Below are 18,415 nucleotides of genomic sequence, written 5' to 3'. Positions count from 1 at the left end.
TCGTCAAACTCCATTCAGATAACTACGCACAGGTGCGGTGGGGCAAGGACGGGGGAAAAACCAACAGAATCCCAGTGTAAAGGGGTGTCCGACAGGGTTGTGTGCTGGCCCCCACACTATTCTCATTCTATGTGAATGGTGTGGTCGAATATCTGCTCAAGGAACCTGCAGACGCCCCGTCCCTGGCGGGCACCCGGATACCAACCCTGCTCTTTGCCGACGACACCTTGCTCATCGCCAAAACACCGCAGGGTCTCCAGAAGCTTCTCAATCGTTTCCAGGAGTTCTGCTCCCTCAGGGGCCTTATAATTAACGTGGACAAGACTAAATTTCTATCCATGAACCCTCCAAAAAACCCAGGGCCGCCCCCGCTCTTAAACTCTGTCGCGCTAGAAAGGGTCCTCGAGTTCGATTACTTGGGGATTCGCCTTAGTAACTCTGAGTTGGACCCCACACATTAATAAGATGCTACTTAATCACAAAAGGGTGACTGGCGCCATACTCAGGGAACATCGTGCTTCCTCTAAACATTGTATCTCCCCAGCAATTGACATTTACAAAGCCAGAGGGGTTCCATCGGCTCTGTATGGGGCGGTGCTGTGGGGCTCTACAAATCTGGAGGCACTGGGCAAAGCAGAAAATAAATTTTTGAAAGATCTCTTGATACTTCCAACAAGTACACCTACTGTCCCCGTCCTTCTCGACACGGGCTGTAAATCGATCATAGACCAGGCGCGATTGCGGCCTCTGCTTTTGTGGGCCCGTTTATGGAGGGTCCCGGAGCTAGCCTCCTACGCAGCTGGTCTCTCTGAAGTAATTGCAATGGAAGGATGGCATCGAATAAAATGGTTAAGAGACATTAAGAACCTTCTGGTGGAGTTGGGCCTGGAAGATTGCTGGGCCACCCGCTCTGCCCCTCCAAAAGCCACCCTGAAAAAGATATTTTAGGACTGGGTAACCAATAAACTCACTTGCAATCCCCGCCACTGTAACTCAACTGCTGCATTTCTACGTACTAAAGATGTAGTAGCACTTGAGCCTTACCTGGACTTAATCTCCATTCCTCTGGATAGGGCCCTCTATTTCAAACTTAGAGTGGGCACCCTACCTCTGGCTGACTTGATGTCCAGGTGGAGATCCCCAACGTCTCAGCCCTCATCTTTCTGTGCGGTGTGTCTGACAAGGGTTGAGACAGTGGCACACTTCCTTTTTGAATGTCCTGACTATCGTGCTCCAAGGAAGCGCTGGCTAGCACCTCTATGCAGGCTCCTTGGCACTAGACATCATTTGGTGGCCCTCCGCATTTTATTAACTGATTCTTCCCTTTTATTGTCCGCCGTCTCCAAATTCCTAAAATGGGCTTGGATGATTCGAGCAAAAAGGCTTTCCATCTCAATTTAATCCTATTTTAATTATTTATTGTATTTTTAACTACTGTTTTATGAACTATAATTGCACGCCATCTTTTAATCCTTGAAATTGTATTTTGTAATGTATTGCTTTTAAGATATTCACGTATCGAAATAAAGCCTTTTTCATTCATTCATTCATTCATTCATTCATTCATTCATTCATTATTATTTTGAGGGCGAATAAGACTAGGACCGGCAGACCTACCCCAACTCGACATCCTCAGTCTCACAAGACTTGGAGTGGCATGACCTCGAAGCCAAATTGCGGGAAGGAGTAGACACCTACCCTTTGAGGCATTCACCCCCAGACGACATAGGAATTTACAATTTGGTTGCCCAAGAGGCTGCACAGACATATGGGGTGAAACTTGAGGAAGAGAAGGCCAAGGCATGTTTCCTTCTGGAAACTCTGCTTCCTCAACAACTAGGAGCCAGTTCCTGCCCATGCTCCCTAGTGTGCTGCACGAGGGAAGGGATGCCTTTAAAGAACCAGCAGTGTGCAAAGAAGTAACTCCAATAACTGAGAAAAAGTATAAGCACTCCTCAAAGGACCCTTCTTACATACAGGGTTCAGTGCCAGCCGATTCCATTATCACAGCAATGGCTAGGAAGAGGGCTAATGTACCCACAAATGCCGGACCACCTCCAGACAAGGAGAATAGAAGGATGGACCTTGTAGGGAGGAAGGTGGAACGGAGTGCGGCATTTCAATGGTGCATCGCAAACTCCAATGCCCAGATCAACGGGCACGCATACCAGCACTGGGAGGAAGTGGGGCAGCTCTTAAAGCATCTACCAGACGAGTACCAACAAAGAGCAGCTCACCTGGTAGAAGAAGGCAAGAACATGGCAAATACATGTTTAAAATCGGCCTTAGATTCTGCGGACCCGTCGAGCAGACAAATAATGATCGGAGTGACCGAGAGAAGACATGCATGGCTTAGAATTTCAGGCTTCAAGCCGGAGGTGCAGAACAACATCCTGAACACACCTTTTAACGGAGAGCAACTGTTTGGCACACCAGTTGACGACATGTTAAACCAGCTCAAAAAGGACAACAAGACGGCACGCTCCATGGGAGCGCTGCAGTTCAGAGGGATGAGAAGGGGTACACCGCTAGAAGGCCAGGTGGTAGGGGTGGTAATGTGCCTACTACGTCGCACCAAACGTTTCAGCAAAGCTACCAAGGGAACAACCAGTGCCAGCATCAGCAGGGACAACAGCAGCAGAACTGGCAGGGACAGTCCTTTCGAGGGTTGCTCAAACGGACGGGGCCAGACACGTAGAGGAGGCCAGCAGCCTACCCCCAAGTGACTTCAAAATAAAGCAAACACCCACCCTAACAACACCTCAGGGTGGGCAGAAGGACATACAGAAAAACAAAGGCCAGGCGTTCCACAACAAGCAACACCTAGAACACACAACACCATTAGGGGTAGAATAAAAGACTTCATCCAGGAGTGGAGGAAGGTCACAACAGACAAATGGATACTAAACATCATACAATACGGATACTGTATAGAGCTAGAAAAACAACCTCCAAACAAGAGACCAAGAAACAAGGCACACTCAGCAAATGAACTTTCGCTCTTGCGACTAGAAGCGCAGGAACTGCTCAGCAAGGAGGCAGTAGCGATAGTGCCGCACAACCAAAGGAACAATGGGGTTTACCCCACTTACTTCCTCGTGCCAAAGTTGGACAAAACACTAAGACCTATCCTAGATCTAAGGTTCTTGAACAAATTCATAAGGACTCAAAGATTCAAAATGACTTCCCTAAAAAAAGGTAATGCCACAGATACAACAAGGGGATTACATGGCAACTATAGATTTAAAGGACGCATACTTACACCTCCCCATCAACCACAAGCACAAACGTCTACTAAGGTTAGTGATCAACCAAACTCACGTCCAGTTCACAGTACTGACATTCGGGCTCACATCTGCACCAAGGGTGTTTACAAAATGCCTAGCAGCTATAGAAGCACACCTCCGAAAGCAAGGAATACACGTATACCCATAGCTCGACGACTGGCTCGTAAAGGCAAGTTTGTACAGCGACTGCAAACACATCAAGCAGGTCGTACTAACACTGACCCAACTGGGTTTCTCAATCCATTGGAAAAAATCGTCAACAGAATCGGAGCAGGTCAAGATATTCTTTTGGGCGGAGATCGACACCATACAGGCCAAAGTGTTCCCCAGCAGGAAGAGAACATTGGTGATACTGAAAGAAACACGTCTTTACCGCAAGGGGCAAGTTCTGACAGTCAGTATGGTGAGCAAGATGATGGGAATGATGGTGTCATGCATTCATCTGGTCCCAAATATTCGACTCCACATGAGACCATTCCAGGAATTGATCCAGCAGCAATGGTCAACGGCAACAGGGAGTTGGGAAGAACTAGTGGTTGTCACACACGCAGTGCATCAGGAAATAGCGTGTTGGAAGAAGGAAAACATATCACAGTGGAAGCCATTCACACAACCAACTCCAACAGTGACCATCACAACGGACACCTCCCAGCTGGGGTGGGGCGCGCACATGGACAAACTCAAGGGGAGGGGGCTATGGTCGCTGCAGGATGCAGTCAAGCACATCAACTACCTGGAACTAAAAACTATGTTCCTAGCCTTAAGTCTTTCCGAAGGAGCTGTACGGAAACAGGATGTTGATCCGAACAGACAACACGACAACCATGTTCGGCATCATCAAACAAGGAGGAACACAATCAGTAGCACTATCGGAGCTTACACAGGAAATATGGACATGGGCCATCCCACTTAAAATAGACCTGCTAGCAATACATCTCCCAAGGAAATACCACGTGGAGGCAGACAGACTCAGCAGGCAGACGTCAGCATCCCACGAATGGGGAATCAACCAACAGGAAATACAGAAGGTATTCCGGAAGTGGGGTACACAATAAATAGACCTATTTGCAACACACCAAAATGCAGAATGCCAACACTTCGCATCCAGACAACCTGACCATTGGACACAAGGGAATGCGCTATGGATAAGTTGGTCATTTGCATACGCTTTTCCCCCCGATACCACTGATACACAGGGTACTCAGCAAATGTGGGATCAGCAACATGTCGCTGATTCTGATATCACCTCAGTGGGGCCAGACAGTCCTGGTTCTCACAAATAGTAGAAATGAAAAAGGACTAACCAACTAATAGATACAGAGAAAGGAGCCCATTTCCAAATCCTAAATAGAGGATGGAAAGTGAAAGAGGACAAACACTATGAAGTGAAAGAGAGAAGGTATTCAGCCTTTAGAAAGTCGACCAAAACGGCGGACATCTTGGAAAGTCCACTTTGATCACCAGAAGTTCATAACTAAGAACAGCTAATCAAGTACACTGAAGTGAGCAAGTTCTAGTGGAACTTAGAACTTACAACTACTAAAGATAACTTCTGTTGCTTTAATTCTTAATAGAAGTTAGATAATTTACATTATTATTTAAAGATAAGAGAACTTTAGTATTCTACAACGTATCCATCTTATCTCAAGATTGATGACAATCACCTGGAACGGATAGGCAAGAACGCCTACAACATATTATACCCTTCTTATCTCTCCAAAAATGCAGCCAAAAAATGTAAGCATAACCTCTTAAGGAGAAACCCTGACACTTTGATTGCCGACACTTCTTTTTGTCTGGTTAAATGGGTCATCCTAAAAGATATGATTTTCTTCACCAGAAGAAGAGCAAAATGGCGAAATACCTTTACAAACCTGCTATACATTAAAACCACTACCAACATCCCACATGGAACAAAATTCATGACCAAGGCTTCACATAAACTCAAAGCTGACATTTGCTTAACTAGCTTTAAGAATGGTATAATATTGATCCAAGGCTCTAATGACGATCTAGAAAAGCTCGACCACATCTTCGATATTCTAAAGAGAAATGTGGAGAATTTGAACTCACTCCAACACCAAAGCAGATCAGATCACAACCTCGTTCTACTTGACACTCCCTCCACAAGCAGCTCAATAACCAGAGACCACCAGGAACAGGATCAAGCCACACTTAGAAAAGACGCAAGACATGTTCAACACCAGAATCGGACAACGGACAACTCCGTCTCATCTGACAATAACCCTATAAGTAATAGCCCAATCAACCTCGACCAGGAACAAATAAGAGACACTTGGCTGGTACAAGTCCAGAATACACCAACGGACAACTCAAGTTCAGCCGACACCAACTCTATAAACGTTACTCCAACCAGAGAAGAACAGGAAATTGTACAAACCAACGGCCCAACGAATATCCTACCGGATCCAGTCCCTCAATCTAAAACCATGGACGAAATGGAAAATTCATCAATCGAGGACAATTCAAAGAAAACACAAATCTTATCTAATAACAGTTATAACTATGGCTCAACAAAACATGATAGAAAGAATAACCCCAAAACCAATGAGAAAGATAATAATAGACCGAAGGGATACATCAAAAAACCAAAGAGACAGTGCTCCAAACAGAAACGCAGGAACAGAAATATTGAAATTGGAAAACTACGGAAGATTATTCTTAATATGGCACCCAAGGTCATGAGAATTATCCAGGAGACCCAAACACAAATCAGCACTATAGCAGAGGTTATACAAAACTCGAAGATAGGGATAGAAAAACTCTGATATTTCAAAGAACACGCAGAATGAAATAAAACTCATCAGAGAATCAATAAATACATCTATAAAAGAAAACAACATGAGATCTCTACCTTTGACAGACAGACAGAACAGACCAGATAGGAATAATAACATACTAACAGAAGAAGAGATAACAGCACTACTCCAGGAATACGAAACTTTAGACCCAATGAGAACTCAGGAAATCAAAAGAGTAACGATAGACACTAACAGAACATCTACGAGAAAGGAAAGGAAATTAAACCTCAACAATCTTCAACAAATCCAAATAACCACGGAACCGTTAAACATAACCTCAACCAGAACGGAGAAATCTCTCAAATGTCTGTTAATCAACTGTCGATCGGCAGCGAAACATGCTTCAGACATAGCAGATATCATCATAAAACAAGAAATAGACTTAACAATCCTGACTGAAACATGGCTATCTGAATCCTCATCGCCAAAATTAGACCTTCTGGTACCACCGCACTACAACATTTTGAGATTAGATAGACAGATAAAAACAGGAGGAGGTATTGCATGTATACATAGATCGACCCTAGAAGTTGGCCAATTTCAATCCGACCCCCTTGAATCATGCGAATACCTAGGGCTTAACATTAGAGCTACAAATAATCTGATCTGCATTCTACATGCCCTATATCACCCTCCAGGAAACAATATGAACTTCATTGACCAACTGATGGAGATCATCACTGCTAACACCAACTCCGACACTAATAATATATTCTTAGGCGACTTCAACCTTCGTTGGAATGACAACAACGACAAACAGGTCAACGCCCTTAAATAATTTTTGAACGATCTGAATCTATCCCAAGCATGTCTTCAACCTACTCACTCAAAAGGAGCCACACAGGATTGGATTATCTCGAAGAATAAGAACATCGAAATCCTCTCCATTGAACAGTGCGACTGGTCAGATCATCACGCTATAACCTTCCGAATACCTTCACGGGAGAAAATAAAAAAGACTCAACCTACAAAAATGGAAAGATGGATTAGAGACACTAGGGATTCCAATATGGAGGTGGTGCTATCGGAAAGTCTCAAGAGAAACTTAAACACACCTGAAAACTTGAAAGATGTGAACGATCTAACAAACCACTATTACACCACAGTAACGGAAATAGTCAATACCACCATACCACTCAAATTAAAAAGAGTGACGGAAAAGAATAAAAATCCATGGTTCAACGGAATACTGAATGAAGAAAGACGCAATCTGAGAAGAGCAGAAAGAAAATGGAGACAACACCCTTCCCCCACTACACTGAAAGCTCTTAGAAAAATTAGAAAGGAATATAACAAGAAGATCATCAACACAAAAAAGGAATTCATCAGAACAGAATTGGACAACGCCAAAAACAGACCTCGTAAATTATTCGAAATCATAAAACAACAATCCAACAAGTTGACAAAATCTGTCCAAGAGGTCACTAAAACACAACTAAGTTGTGATGAATTTTCTACCTTCTTCATTAACAAAGCCAATAAGCTAGAAGAAGAACTTAAGACCGCCGCAGATAACATTGAAGACAACACGCCACCAACACTATCTGACCGGAACCATGCAAACAAATCGACTAAAAACAAAGCACACTGGAACACCTTCAAATTATTAGATCATAAGGAGCTGGCTATCACACTTGCGACCACAAAACCCAATAACCATTATAACGACCCAATACCATCGAAATGCTTAAAAGAAATCAGCCATTCTATGATCCCAATATGGACAGAGATCATAAACGCATCGCTATCTCTGGGATGCCTGCCTGAAAGCTTGAAGACGGGACAAGTAGTCCCGATCATAAAAAAACCCACAGCGGACCCAACAGATCCAAATAACTATCGCCCAGTGACCAACATCCCTTTTCTTGCTAAACTCATAGAGAAATGTGTACAAAATCAACTGAGTAAACACATCGACAACTTCGATTTGCTAGATGACTGCCAATCTGGATTCAGAGCAAACCATAGCACTGAAACGACAATCCTACATATTGTCGATGATGCCCTTCAAGCTCTAGATCGCAATCAATCCTGTCTACTCATCCTCCTAGACTTGTCAGCTGCATTTGACACGGTTAACCACGAAAAATTACTGATCAGACTTCACAACAGGATGGGAATCTCTGGCACAGTACTGAAATGGTTCGAATCATTTTTAATGAACAGAACTCAGAGATTCTTAGTAAATCAAGCACTATCTCCATCTTGTCCCAACACAATCGGAGTACCGCAAGGATCCACATTATCTCCGTCACTGTTTAACTTATACATCGAACCTCTCACAGAAATTCTACGGAATTCGAAAATATCCTTTCACATGTATGCAGATGACATGCAACTTTACATCAAGATTGCTAGCTTGGAAGATATAACCACAATGAACGACGCCCTCAAAATATCGCTAAAATGGTTAACTCACAATCATCTTAAGCTCAACGCCGACAAAACAGAATTCTTACTCATTACACCACAAAAAAAACATCCCTTAGTGAGAGAATGGTGTAAATTGATTACTGCATTAAATTGCATCCCAACTCTAGTAGACTCTGCGAAATCTCTCGGAATCACATTGGATGAGAACCTTGATATGAAAACACATATTAAATCCATGGCAAAAAACGCCCGCTTCCATTTGAACTATCTAAGGAAGATGAAATCCTTTTTAACGGAGACAGACTTGAAACTAGCTGTGCATTCTCTGGTTGTCTCTAGGATAGAATATGGATGTACTACACTTGCTGGCCTTCCAAAAATCTCAACATCTCCACTAAAAGCTTGCCTCAATTCAGCAGCAATGCTTATTACAGGATCTAGGAAATTTGATCACATCTCGCCTCACCTGAAGGCCTTAAACTGGCTACCGTACGAAGCTAGAGTACAGATGAAAATGGCATGTATCACTCATAAAGTGATTCATCACAACACACCTAAATATCTAGCCCACAAAATAGAAATATCAGGAAGAAACAGACTTGTCAGGAGTGCCAATTATCAACTCCTGAAACCTCCTATCTTTAAAAAGAAAAAAACTTATGAGATAACTTTCTCAGGCGTAGCTCCCAGGATATGGAACGCCCTTCCGGCAAATATCAGAAAAATAACAAACACGATAACATTCAAGAAAGAAATCAAGAACCATCTTATGAGCAAGTTCCTCCCATAACAAGACAAACTCTACCGAAGACGTGCCGCTGATTATTACATTATACCCTATATGGAAGCAGGATGTGACTGACCGATCCGCAAAGAAATATCACCTCAGCTCATTGTAACTTAAATTTCAATTAAGTCCATCCAGTTATCGTTTTCCACTTACAGACTTGGACGATCCTATTGTATTATATATATTGTGTTGTAACTCAGACCATATGATGTTAAGCGCTCTGATACCCACGGGTCTTTGTTCGCGCTATAGAAAACTGTAAAATAAATAAATAAAATAAATAAATGGCACAAACACCACCACACAGATTCCGAAGAAGAGACCTGTTAACAATGCAGAACGGGAGGGTGCTACACCCAGAGCCAGAGAGCCTCAGCCTAACATCATGGCTCCTGAAGGCCTAGAGTTTGCACATCTCAAACTACTGGCGAGCGCAATGGCAGTGCTCAGGGAGGCGAGAAGACCTACCACAAGGAAATGCTATGTAGAAAAGTGGGAAAGATTCTCCGAATGGTGCATTTGGGAGAAACTGCAAAGGAAAATCACAAAAGAATCAACAGTACTAAAATACTTAACACATCTACTACAAAGTAAACTAAGCTACACGTCCCTAAGGGTGCACTTAGCGGCGATAGTGGCTTACACAAGAGGAGAAACGGGGAAACGGGGAAACATTTCTTCACCTCAAGTAGTAAAAAGATTTCTAGAAGGAGCAAAGAGAATCGCACCTCCAAACAGATTGCCAGCACCAGCATGGAACCTCAACGTAGTGCTAACTCAATTAATGAAGGCACCATTTGAGCTGATTCACAAGGCTACACTGCACATGCTCACGCTAAAGACGGCCTTCTTAGTGACTATCACATCACTATGAAGAGTAAGTGAGTTGCAAGCGCTAACATTTCAAGAGCCCTAACTGCAGAGACACAGTGATAGGATTGTATTGAGAACTGACCCACACTTCATGCCGAAAGTGGTGTCTCGGTTCCACATCAACCAAACAATCCAAATACCTCGTTTTTTCCAAAAACCAAGCGCAGAAAGGGCGCTGCACACACTGGATGCCAAGAGGGCTGTGATGCACTATATAGAAAGGACAAAAGACTGCAGAAAGACAAAGCAGCTCTTTGTGTCCTTTGCCAGCAGTTTTGTGGGACAGCCAGTGACCAAAAATACCATTGCACAGTGGATTACACAAACCATACAACTATGCCACAAACAAGCTGGACAACTGTTACAAGGAGCAGCTCAGGCTCACTCAACAAGGAAGAAAGGAGCAATGATTGCGTTTCTAGCCAACACACCAATTCAAGACATTTGCCAAGGAGCAACATAGTCCTCAGTGCACACGTTCACTAAGCACTACTGTGTGGATATCCAAATGAACAAAGAAGCGCACGTGGGACAGAAGGTCTTACAACACGTTTTCAGTAACCAGAGCTCATCTTCCACCCAACCACCACAATAAGGACAAACCGCTACAAAGTCTATGCACAGCATAGTGAATCCAGAAAGATTCACGCTGCAAAATGTATAGTTTCTTACCTGTCGGTGTAGTTTTCAGCTTGAAGACTTTCTGGATTCACTAGCGAACCCACCCACCTCCCCAGAAAGATGAGACAGGAGAAAAGGGATTAAAACTAAAAAAAAGTCTTTGGAAGATCAGATGAAAGATAAGAACAACACATGACAAGGAAAAAGAATCCGAAGATGGCGACCAAAGGCGGGAGCTTCTGGAGGAAGCACGTCGACGTCACGAAGGACACCAAATGGTGGTATGTAGACACCCATCTGGGCCACGGAAAAAAAGAAAAAAAGACTACAATTCCGGACCCAACCACTATATGCCGAAATAATGCCTTGCATAGTGAATCCAGAAAGTCTTCAAGCTGTAAAACCACACTGACAGGTAAGAAACTATACGTTATGACATTGCAGTAACCTAAATAGGCGCCACCCAGGCACGCGGTTGTCAGTTTTTTACTTTCCACGCCAGCTAAGCTCCTATCCGGGAAGAGCTACCCAGCTGCTGCTTTTTGACAGTTCTTTTCAATTTTTTGTCATCTTCATGATTTTCTTCCATGATGTGTCGAGGGATGTCTTCAAGGAAGACTGGTTTTAAACTATGTGGCGCCTATCAGCGCGCCATGACGATTACCGATCCCCACCCATCTGCCTTTGGTGTCTCGAGCGCGACTACGACTCAAAGTCTTGCTTGGACTGTTGGGCCATGGCTGTGAAGGCTTTGCGAGAGCAGGCTGTGAAATTCCTTGCAGCCTGACAGTCAACACCATCCAGCAAGACTCAGCGGAGGTCCCAATCACAGAAGAGGGACATGGAACTGCTCCCAGGAGCCCCAAGTCCTCGTCCTCCCATTCAAGGTCCTCTGTTCTCTCGAGAAAGAGGCACAAGAAGAAGAAGTCTGAGCGGACTTCATCTTCACCTCGGCTGCCGTCCGTCGACGAGAAAGGTAAGGAGCACTGACGCTCTAGGCACGGTTCTGTGAAGCCGAAGCCAGGATCATCTTTGCTCCTCCCTCCTTTTCTAGGAGCCGTAGCGAACCCCACTCAAATTAAAGAGTTGTAGGAGGCCCTGCGCCGCATATTTGAGTGGGCCTAACCCTCAAGTGAGCCTTCCGGCCAGGCGGTGTCGGGAGGAGACCCATCAGATTTGACGCAGTCTGCTGTGTCCACGGTGCTGCTCGGGCCTCAGGGATCCGGTTCTGAAATGACGCCGGTCGTGCCAACGCCACCTTCCTGGCATCAGACCCAAAGTGCGTTTGGGGCCGCCACTAGCTCCAGCCCCATCCTTATCCCCGACAACACAGAGTTGGATCGGCGTCCGTAGAACCTAGGTGTTCTCTGTTGTTTCCGGGGCATTTTCATGATGTTTCAGAGACGAGAGAGGACTGGGGGGGGTCTATGGCCCCTTTAGGAGACCAGGATATGTCTGCAGAGCAGATGGACTGGTATGAGGAGCGTGTTTCTTTCCACCCCTTCGAACAGGGAATCCATGAGATTGGAATCACTTGGGAAGATGTTTTCTTTTTCCAGCCTAGCATTGTGGTTGGTGAATACTGCATGCTTTTTTGGCCGTTTCTCCAATTCCCTCTGGGAGATGTTTGCGCAAGTACTGCCACAAGTCCCGGAGTAGACCAGGGCTGTGCTCTCCCAGGCAGTTAAGGACGGGAGGGAGGCAGCAAAATTCACCATCAGGTGTGGATTTGATACAACTGATTCACTGGGCAGAGCGATTTCATCAACGGTGGCCTTACGGCGCCTCGCCTGGCTTAGGACATCTGGCTTCTCAGGTGATGACTAGGCTATTTGATGGGCATTTCCTTTGATAGTTCAGGTATGTTTGGTGATGTGGCAGACTTGGCGCTGGAAGTGTTGAAAGCTTCTTGTGCTACAGCCAGATCCTTGGGCCTTTCTACAACACCTCGTGGCCAGTCTCGCGTTCACCCATTCGTGGTAACGGAAGGGCATTTCAGCCGTGCCAGCCGAATCCCAGCCACCGTCCTGCGCAGGCTTCCCAACTTGTGCGGAGACATGGACGCGGCTCATTCCATTTTAGGAATGGAAGCCACCCTCTGCAGCCGCACCCTCCAAGCACTCCTAGTCTGACCCTCAAGACCACGCCGCTCCAGTGGGATGGATAATCCATCATCATCTCCCCCACTGAGGTCCATAACATCGGACAAGTGGGTCTTGCCGATCATTCAGGAGGACTATTCCCTGCCTTTCCTTTCCTTTCTTTTCCTCCTCCTATTCCGCCAACTCAAGAACCGCTGGTGGGGGCTCATCTAACTTTATTCCGAGAGGAAGTTACAGCTCTCCTGGTCAAGGGGGCTATATAGAGGTTCCCGGTTTCAGAATTAGGCAGTGGCTGTTATTCCCGCTAGTTTCTGATTCCGAAGAAGAACAAAGGGTTACGGCCCATTTTAGGTCTTGGGACCATCAAACTCTTCCTCAAGAAGGAGAAGTTCAAGATGCTCACTCTGGCTCAGGTCTTGTCTGTCCTCGACCCAGGAGACTGGATGGTAGCGTTGGACATTCAAGATGCATATTTCACATTCCCATCCTGACGGGCCACAGGCATTATCTGCGGTTCAAGGTAGGCCACAACCAATTTCCATTTACCGTGCTTTTATGTGGCCTTACCTTCACCCCTCGTGTTTACACCAAGGTGATGGCGGTGGTCGCAGCTCATCTGCGCAAGTTAGGGCTGTCAGTCTTCCTCTACCTCGACGACTGGCTGTTGAAGGCGTCCTCGTCCCAGGCTGTTGTCTCCCACATTCACACTGCAGCGAGTCCAGGATATTCAGCCTCTATCCTGGATTTTGGAGAGACTGACTCTGAAGCTGTTGGGCCTCCTGCATCCTGTTGGTAAATCACGCCAGATGGCATATGTGGGCTCTGCAGTGGGACCTAAAGTTCGAGTGAGCGCAGCATAGGAGGAATCTCACCAACATGGTTCAGATCTCAGAGGGAACAGCGAGAGATCTGCAGTGGTGGTTGACAAACCGTGATTGGGTCAACGGCAGACCTCTCTCTCTTCCCCAACCACATAATATAGTCATGACGGATGCATCACTTCTCGGATGGGGCGGCTATCTTGGAGAAGTGGAGATTAGAAGACACTGGTCTCCAACGGAGTCGGAGTTCCACATCAATTTGTTGGAGCTTCGAGCGATGTGTTTGGCATTGAAAGCATTTCTTCGCTGTGTGAAGTGGAAGTTAGTGCAGGTGGTCACAAACACCACCACCGCAATGTGGTACTCCAAAGAGCAGGGCGGGGTGGGGTCGTGGACCCTTTGTCAAGAGGCCCTGCCTCTCTGGGCATGACTGGAACAACAGGGCATAACCCTGGTGGTTCAACACCTGGCAGGTTCTCTGAACGCCAGGGCAGACAAACTCAGCCATCGATGCCGAGCAGATCACAAGTAGCGTCTCCAGTCGGAGGTGGCACAAGGTCTCTTTCAGCAGTGGGGAGAACCTTGATTAGATCTGTTTGCCCCCGAAGACAATGCACAATGTCAGCAGTGTGGCACTCTGGGGCTGGAGAGGTCAGGCCTGTTGTACGCCTTTTCGCCCATATCACTTTTTCCCAGGGTTCTGAAGATGATCAGGAGCGACCGGGCCCAAGCCATCCTTGTGGCTCCGGAGTGGGCGAGGAGAGCCAGGTATCCAGAGCTTCTGAAGATTAGTATCGATCCTCCAATCAGGCTGCCCCCTCGAGAGGATCTTCTGTCGCAGCAGCAGGGGATGGTCCTCTACACGAACCTATCAACTCTGGGCCTCCGTGCGTGGAGATTGAACTGGGGCAGTTGATGGTTTTCGACCTTCCTCCCGAAGTATGCAACGCTATATTAAGTATACTCCTGCCATTGGCAAAAGTTTGTATCATATTGTACTGAAAGGTCTGTTGACCCTCTTTCTGCTTCTCTTTCTACTGTTATTCTTTTTATTCTTATCCTTGCCAAGCAGGCTCTGCTTTGGGTACTCTTAAGGGTTATTTTTCTGCTCTGTCCGCTTTTTGCTGCTGCCAAACCAACCCTCTCTCTTTAAGTCTCCAATTGTAAATAGGTTCATGAAAGGGCTAGGTAACTTGTTTCCGCCCACGCTCCCTTCGAGCATTTGCACAACTGTCCCCTCTGGCTGCTTACCATCATGACAGCCTTTCTAGTGTTGATTACATCCGCCCTGTGGGTCAGTGAGTGCAGACGCTATCATGTAAGCCTCCCCTACATGATGACCTTTGCAGATAAAGTGGTGCTTCGCACCCGTGCTCCATTTCTTCCAAAGGTCGTGACCCTTTTCCATTTGGGTCAGTCCATCACGTTGCCCACCTTTTCTGCTCCCCCTAAAGAGGAGGAGCGTTCTACCTTGACTGCACAAAAGAGTTTCCGGTGTAAGACCAACTCTTTGTGGGGTACGTGGGAGCTAAAAAAAAGTCGGGCAGTGCAGAAAAGGACCACCTCTCGCTGGGTCATTCTCTGCATAAAGATTTGCTATGCTTTGGCTAAGAATCGGCCCCTCCGGGATTAAGGGCCCATTCCACCAGGGAAAAGGCTGCGACTACGCCCTTGGCTCAGGGTGTCCCAGTCCTGGACATCTTTTAGGCAGCAACGTGGGCATCTTTGCACACATTTGCCCAACACTACTGCCTGGACTCTCCGGTCCCCAGGGATGGGCATTTTGCCTGTTCAGTCCTGCAGGACTTTCTAGTGTGATGACTTTGTCAGCGGCCCACTTCTAGGAGGGTACGGCTTGGCTATCTATTTTAAGGTAAGGAATCTGCAGTTAGAAGTCTCTATCGGATGAAGAAGTTACTTACCTCTGGTGACACATTTTCTGGTAGACTCTATCTAGCTGCAGATTCCTTACAGCCCCACCCATGCCTCCCCACTCTGCAGACTCATGTGATAGGGCTAGGCATATTCCCTTTTTCAGGACCCTAGTTTTGGCTCACACTTTCGTCAGTCACTTCATGGCTCTGAGCTTCCGATTTGGAAAAGTCAAAAGCACTGCCGTCTGTGCACCTGGTTGGCGCCTATATAGGTGACCACGACATCATGAATGACGCTAACGGCGTCATGCCGAGCTGAATGGAGCCACCAGGGCTAGGGGTATTGCTCGAGCAAATGTTTTCAGATCCAGCCTGACACCTGGGAAATTCTTAGGTAAGGAATCTGCTGCTAGATATTGTTCCTATTAGATAATGCGTTACCAAAGGTAAGTAACTTGTTTGAGTACAGTACTACTGTCACGGGTACGGTGCTCCAGTCGTGCTGCCGTCTCAGGTACGGCGCTCCCGTCTCGGGTGCGGCGCTCCCGTCTCGGGTGCGGCGCTCCCGTCTCGGGTGCAGTGCATCTAACAGGGACAGCTCGACAGATGTGTTTGTACAGTGGGGGATGCTGCAGTCTTTGGTGGCTCGCTCGGGGGCACGTGCCGCGCCTGTCTCACCTGAGACCTTCTCTCCACAGCTCCGTGAAGCCCTGTCCGAGCGGGACCTGGAGCTGCAGTCGCTGAAGGTGGAGCTGGAGCTGCAAGAGGCTGCCTCCGAGGCGGGCCTGGCGGAGCGCACTGCAGGTAAGAGGGTCTCCAGCCCTTTGTGAGGGGGGCAAGCTTGCAACACACTGCTCCAAGCCAGGCCATAGCATAGACTAGGGAGGGTCTGTCCCATCCAGGGCACGAGTTGAGGGTACACGCAGGTGGATGGCATCCACTCACTATTTTCACAGGGTGAACGCTGTCCACTCTGCAAAGAATTTGGGCCCCACTGAATAATGTGGTAAGCTCGTCCTGGTTTAACACGTTGTTGCCTTCTTTCGATCCACAACAACGTGCAGGCAAACATGGGATGGGGCTTTCTTATTTCTGACTCCTGCTGGGCTCCTAACAAATGTCAGATATGAGGCGTCATCAGGCCTCCTTTGTTCGAGTTTCTTGGTTGGGAGCAGTCGGGAGCCTCACACCTGATGCAAATGAAGCAGAGGGGAAACAAAGGCTCACACCTTGTTAGCACTTCACACATACTTGAGAGGCAGCTTTTCACTATGTTCTGGCTCTGGCACTGTAAGAATGTCAGCTGTGTTGTCCTCGCCCAATATTTACAGAAAACTAAATGTAATTTATATAGCGCTTACTACCCCTGAGGATGCGTTGAATTAATTTAAGTACTACTATTTTTTCTTGTATAGCGCTACTCATCCCAAAGCAGAGCATCAGAGTGCTTTACTTCACACCTACATAGTATATTAAAGTTGTGGCTTGTGATGCCACTTCCTATGATGTCATTTCCTGTGATGCCACATTGTCGTGTAGTTCCTATATATCCTATACAGGATCTGCGCGTCTGGATAACATAAACGGTGGGATTGGTGGCAGACTGATTCCGTGCACCCCTACCTGGTATGTTGGCCTGTCTGTATCAGCGAGCTCACACTGCCACTATAATCTCCTCTTACCAGGCAGAGAATAGTTTCTGGCAACCTCAGAACATGACGACCCTGATCCCTCAGAATCGTGGAAGCAATATACTACCTTTCGCTCAGTCACTCGTGCTCACTTAGTTTGTTTCAGAGATACACAGAATAAACATACCGGGCGTTTGTCATTAAGAATTTATTGAACAGTTGTTATTCTAGTGTAGAGTAGATGAGCTGCAGCAACCATTAGACAGTAGCAGAGATGTATGATTAGCAGTACTATGGAAGTAAAAGGATGGTACAGTTGTATCATATTGCAGCTGTCCTGGATATATACAAGTACATAAAATGCTAAAAAGTGCGTACTCCTACGATACCTCCCTAACTAGATGCACCTAAATGTACCTAGCATCGGAGTAGGTGTTAAGCCAAGAATCCCTCTAGGATCTCGTCAACCCCCTTACCTGAGAATGAGAGACTATGGGACCCCCTCCTGGTCTCGAGTTGGGCACCCCGCGAGGGATGTTAGACCACTGTCAGCTGGAGTGTCTTCATGCAGGAACCTCAGCGTCACTGGGCAGTGTGTCAGCAGGGAAGTCTCAGTCACCTCTGTCTTTCTAAGCAAGACATGATGTATATACACCCACAGGTCTCCCCAGGGGTCCTACTTTGCTGTGTTACTGTGTCGGCCTAAGGATGACGTCAAGCCTGAACTTTAACATAGATATTATGCAGGAGATGTCAGTCCTGCTGCGCTTCCAAGAAGCCTCATGCATAATGTATGAGATTCGAACTAGGGAAAAACCCTCGTTCTGAATGCAGTGTTGTAGCGAGGTAAAAGGTCAGTCCTTAAGAACTGTTATATATGTAATGTTGGGAAGAATATAGGCAAAAGGTTGCGGTGTTACATGCGCCTATATAAAGGGTACCTATATGGAATATAACAACATGTGATGTCATGTGCCGTGATGTCATGTGCCGTGATGTCATGTGCCGTGATGTCATGTGCCGTGATGTCATGTGCCGTGATGTCATGTGCCGTGATGTCACGCGTCGTGATGTCATGCACTGTGATGTCACGCGCTGTGATGTCACTTGCATACTGCCTAACTAGGTTAGTCCCCCCACTTTTTTTTTAGGACGTGTTCCCTGGTCCTATCCCATGAGGAGGCGCTGCTGAGCTGGGCCCTACTGCCACGTCATCACCGC

General features: G+C 46.5%; 1 protein-coding gene across 2 annotated transcripts in view; it reads left to right on the top strand.

The window, feature by feature from the left end:
• Nucleotides 1–18,415, top strand: part of MIPOL1 (mirror-image polydactyly 1) — a 680,101-nt gene that overhangs the window by 219,198 nt on the left and 442,488 nt on the right. For both annotated transcript variants that reach the window (XR_013600818.1, XM_078659355.1), the window contains exon 7: nucleotides 16,262–16,367. Coding sequence is in view for 1 of the 2 variants with exons in the window: in XM_078659355.1 (XP_078515481.1) it covers nucleotides 16,262–16,367 (106 nt within the window). In the remaining variant the exon portion in view is untranslated. The remainder of the gene's footprint in view (nucleotides 1–16,261; nucleotides 16,368–18,415) is intronic.

Source organism: Lissotriton helveticus, chromosome 9 (assembly GCF_964261635.1).
Source record: "Lissotriton helveticus chromosome 9, aLisHel1.1, whole genome shotgun sequence".
Taxonomy (NCBI): domain Eukaryota; kingdom Metazoa; phylum Chordata; class Amphibia; order Caudata; family Salamandridae; genus Lissotriton; species Lissotriton helveticus.
This window is presented reverse-complemented; position numbering and strand designations above follow the sequence as displayed.